The 4,786-nt window shown below is 39.5% G+C and overlaps 1 protein-coding gene across 1 annotated transcript; it reads right to left on the bottom strand.

Annotated features, from left to right (window-relative positions):
• Positions 1-345: 345 nt before the first annotated feature.
• LOC104156926 (ATP-dependent RNA helicase DDX24-like) lies at positions 346-4,517 on the bottom strand. Its single transcript, XM_009702764.1, has 2 exons — positions 3,794-4,517; positions 346-731 (listed from the first exon to the last, which is right to left on the bottom strand). The coding sequence occupies exons 1-2, from the start codon at positions 4,515-4,517 to the stop codon at positions 346-348; spliced, it is 1,110 nt and encodes a 369-aa protein (XP_009701066.1).
• Between the last annotated feature and the right edge of the window lie 269 nt (positions 4,518-4,786).

Below are 4,786 nucleotides of genomic sequence, written 5' to 3'. Positions count from 1 at the left end.
TATATAAACAAAATTATTTTTTTATATATAACCTACATTATCCAAAACCAGGACAGTTAGCTGTGGCTGGGTATCTAGTATTGATTCTGTGTTGCTAAAGCACGAATCAACAGCTATTTGAAGGAAGAAACATTTTAAAGCAAAATATCCCACATTAACTGCTTACTTCCACATGCATCTCACTGAAGAATCTTAATGCATTTCTCAAATATCAGTGACTCTACACCCTAACCCTTCAAAAGCCACCCCAATTTTATGATGTAGAAGAAACTGTGGCACACGTTCTGGCTCAACACCAATACCTAGACCCAAACACAGCGTAATCTGGCTCATGGACCGCAGGGTCTACATACCTGTAAACTTTGCAACTGCATCAATGTGGTGTTTTACTTGTACAGCTAATTCTCTTGTGGGAGTAAGGACCAGTCCTAAAAGAGGTCTCTTTTTATTGGAGCCAACAGTATGTGTCTCATCACCAGAAACAAATTCAAAATTTTCCAGCACCCTCACACAGCCTGTTGTGAAAGATGCATCATCTTCATCTCCACTATCTTCAACCTGCTGATGGGTTAGTTTTTCTGCTTCATCCTCATTTCCCCATATTGTTTCATCATGATGCTGATGGGACTCTTTAGAAACACTGCCATTTCTGGTTGTTGAGCTATTTGATTTTTGCCACTGCAGCACAGAGTGAATCATTGGAATTGCAAATGCAAGCGTTTTGCCGCTTCCTAAAAAAAATAAAAACCAAGAATAATACAGACAAGTAATTTATTTGTAAAAGATGAGAAAAGCAACAGCCAATCACACACTGTTCTTAAAACATACAGTTGTAACAAATGCAAGCTCTTGATCTTTAGAAGACCAGAAACTTGCAGCAATAGTGTCTTTTCTCCCGTTCCCTTTATACATCTCCTTGAGGTCACCAATAACATACTTCCTGGGGAACAGATATTTTTCCAATCTCTAGCAGGTCAGGCAGATTCATTTGTTCTGAAAATGTTTTTTAAAAGCTGCAGTTGCAGCCAAGATATTTTTAAAGAACTATATGCCCATAAGGAGAACACTATGCCCTAATTGACAGTTCTGATCAATGTTCTCCAAAGAGAGAAACAGCAAATGAGGCCAAGGACAAACTGGAATGTACTTGAAGGATTCGTATCCATCTTCAATTCACAATACTGTGTTTACGACTTTCTAAGAAACTGTATTTTGAAATACTCCACTATCTAATTTCTTGATCTATCACCAGCTCACATTTTTATAATCAAAACACATAAATCTGATTTAAAACAGATAATGTACTTTGAAGAGAAGGGGCTGTCAAATACAAAAATGCTCCCCTGACTTTAATTTCAGGGGTTCACTGTACCAAACTGCAAGTCACATCCCTGCCACATATTCCCCTCTGAACGAATAAAGATGTTAGGAGAAGCCTGGTAGCACATCCATCCCAGTTCAAGTTCTCATAAATATCAGTTCATTGATCACAAAAGTAGCATCCAGAGCACAAGACACTATTTCACCATTCCTGTAATAGGCCACTACTGGAAAGCAGTTCTCTGGAAATCCTATTCCTAGAGCAGCATTTGTCTGTATCACAAATCCATAATGGTTTGTCAAATTCAGCAACATGGAATTTCGCCTATTTAGGGGAGAACCTTAATATCCGTTAATAAACAGCTAAGCCCAGTATCATTATCCTGACCAATACTGCTGCAAAGTCTCCTTGTATCCACTTCCCAACCTTTCTGCATGTCTGGGAGGTCTCTTATGACTTCTGCACTTGAAGCAGAAAATATAATCTGGATTTGCAGAGTATTTATACAATAAGATTCTGTATTACCAGAACACCTGTTTTTAGGTGAAGAACACTGCTGATCTTGAATTAAATGCAACGCAATTTGGCTGGTGAAAATGTCGGTACTGCACCTAGCTAGATTATGGCTGTGATAATCAGAACTATTCTGCAGGCGCTAGATTCACCCATAAATTAAACAAATAATCACCTCACAGGGCACATTATCTTCACAACACACAGATCACATATTATAGCCAGGCCTGCAAAACCAGGAGAAAAAGTATATCTTGATACCCCCAGATATTACAGCTCAAGCTAATTCATGCTCTTTTAAATGGTTTTAGATTGTAAGATTTTACAGAGACAAAGTTTGGTTCCTTAATCAAAAACTTAACTAGTTCTACATGATAATGAACAGAACTGGTTAGATCCACTGCAAACACAAGCCTTGACATTCCCTGCATCTGATCTCCACAAGGTTCTACTGCCATATCAAAATCTTGCCATTGTCCCCTATGTTGCTATCAAAAAGGGAAGACAAATAGTTCTTTCACCTGTCACATTCCTCCCTCAGGCCCAATGCTAAGGGAAGCTGTAGAATGTAGAAAAAAGAACTGGAGAGTTTCAGCCTCTCTCAGCTGCAGCTGTCTGTCCTAACAGACAATTGTCCCCATCTTCTCTCAAGTTTCTACATGAACACTGATGACCCATAGGGTTCTCTGGAGAGAACCTGGCTTTCTCTCATGAAAGAAGAAAATAAACGAGCAAAATACAGTCCTGCTACCTCAAGGTTACACAGACAGCAACAACACAACCTGCCACCAATTGTGCCTTCAATTCTGCAGCTAGAGCGGGATTTGCTTTCCAGAACTGCCAAAATAGCCCTTATTTTCAGCACAAAAGCACCATTTAAATTTTCAGTTCCATTTTCAAAAACACTCCCTACGGGGCTTTCTAATCTTATTAAAGTTAATAGCACCAGCCTAGCTTCTAATTAAAATAAAAATGCAAATGACTGCTTATCTTATTAGTTACTATACCTTCATGCTCGAGAGCAGGAAATGGCTTTACAGGACAAGCAGTGAGATAAGGCAACTGGAACACATTAAAAGAACACAAAGGAAGCCTTTAAATCAAAGCAGCTTCCAATTGTGCTTCCTATTTTTAGCTTTTTCTGGGGAAAAATGTTGCACTGCTAGAGCAGACAAAACTTCAAAGGTATGAGCAGCAAAAAAAGTTAGAGGGAACGTAATGCTATGAGACTTCACAGCATTAAGTAAAAAAGGAGCTATAACAAATTTCACAAAAGCTAGCAATGCTCAAAGACAAAGGCACGAGCTGATCACAAGATGGACAAGAGACAGTACCTATCAAGTTACCAATATAATACTCACTTCAAGCACAAGCAGTGAGAAGGGCTGGTGACAATGTACCCAAGCCCAGAGACAGAGCACAGGGTGGGTCTGTTTTGCAATGATAAAGGCCTAGGTCATATTCACGCCTAACACTGTGCCTAGTATTTATTTTCTGCTCCAAGCTAGTACTCAAGATGATTATCTTCAGAGGAACCTAGTTCTCTGCTTTGCCTTGGCACGGGGAGATCCACAGAACTTAGGCTGTTGGAAAAATGACCTTGTTTGTTTCATTCATTCTGTGCTTCGCAGTGTATCACCTTACAGTTTCTAAAATAGGAAACAATTTGAGAAACAACAGAAAAAAAAACTTCTGTCGAAAACATGAAAACTCATTGAGACTTCAAAGCTTTGCATGCTCTACCTTGTAAAGATGGAACATCCTGTGTTTGTAAGTTACAAAGTTTTAATACTTTACAATGAATCATTACTAATATGCTGGATGTGCAGAAGATACAAGCTCTTCTCCTACATATAAATGCTTCTTCTACTACATATGAAAACTCATAACCACGAGCTACATTTAAAGAGGGTAGCTGGGAAGTTCCCAGCATATACAACCAGTTTAACAGATCTGTACCTGTTTCTGCAGCACCAAGAACATCCATATTATCCCGGATGGCAGACGGCAACGCTAAGGCTTGAATAGGAGTTGGAGCACTGAATCCCAGGTAGCTCAAGGCCTGCAACACTGGTTCAGGTACAAACAGGTCTTTCCATGCAGACACATCAGCTTTGTGATCAGCTGAGGCAGATAAAACTTCTGTTGTCCAATTTTTAACTTTTTTAGAAGTAGGTACTGATGGAAGAGCTTCCTGAGCCTGAGAAACCTTATTTTTAGTTACCTTCTTTTTCTTTGGAGTATCTTTTCTGCTTGAAGTGCTCTCAACCACATGTCCGCAGTCCTCACAACTTGCTGCTTCGATCATTTCGTTACACTTTGCCTCTTTATCAACCAGCACATCAGTTCCTGCTGCATTAGGATCATCGCTTTCATCTGTTTTGCTTCTCAAATCTCTGTTTTTCTTTTTCTTTTTGGGAGGGATGACAGGTTGTTCATCCTCCTCGTTGCCTTCTTCTGAAACACTCTCCGACTTTCTCTTCTTCTCTTTTACCTTCCCCGCTTCAGAAGAACTTACTAGTTTGTACTCTGTAAGTTCCTCCAAGCATACTATATCTGCAAACTCCTCATCAGCAAATAGATTGGGGTCGATGTGCACAGTTTTCCACTTTCCTATTACTTCAATACCTTTTTGTTTCAACTTAAAGGAAGATTTAAATCTCCCTCCTTTTTTGGTTTTCATTTTTACCTAAAAAAGAAAATGGAGGGGGCAAAAGCAGGGTAGCAGATCAAAAGAATGAGGACGACGTTGATGATATTCAAACAAATAGGAAAGTAACGCATAATTATTTTACTTTTTTTTTTCTGAAATATTATTAATATGAACGGCCTTAAGTATAACTACAGCAGGCCAGGCCTACAGCCTCGTTCCTGGAACAGCTCCGGAGATAAAACTAGAATCGTCGGATAAATCCCTGCAGGCCGCGAAGCGCTCCCGTCCCTGCCTACCCC

This window comes from Cariama cristata, unplaced genomic scaffold (genome assembly GCF_000690535.1).
Source record: "Cariama cristata isolate BGI_N322 unplaced genomic scaffold, ASM69053v1 Scaffold46136, whole genome shotgun sequence".
Taxonomy (NCBI): Eukaryota; Metazoa; Chordata; class Aves; order Cariamiformes; family Cariamidae; genus Cariama; species Cariama cristata.
This window is presented reverse-complemented; position numbering and strand designations above follow the sequence as displayed.

Bases quoted from the DNA above. Each gene is read 5' to 3' on its own strand.
- LOC104156926 (XM_009702764.1), bottom strand. From the start codon at position 4,517: ATGAAAACCAAAAAAGGAGGGAGATTTAAATCTTCCTTTAAGTTGAAA. The intron at 732-3,793 runs GTACAGATCTGT...TATTTTTTTTAG, and splicing joins TCTTGGTGCTGCAGAAACAG to GAAGCGGCAAAACGCTTGCA.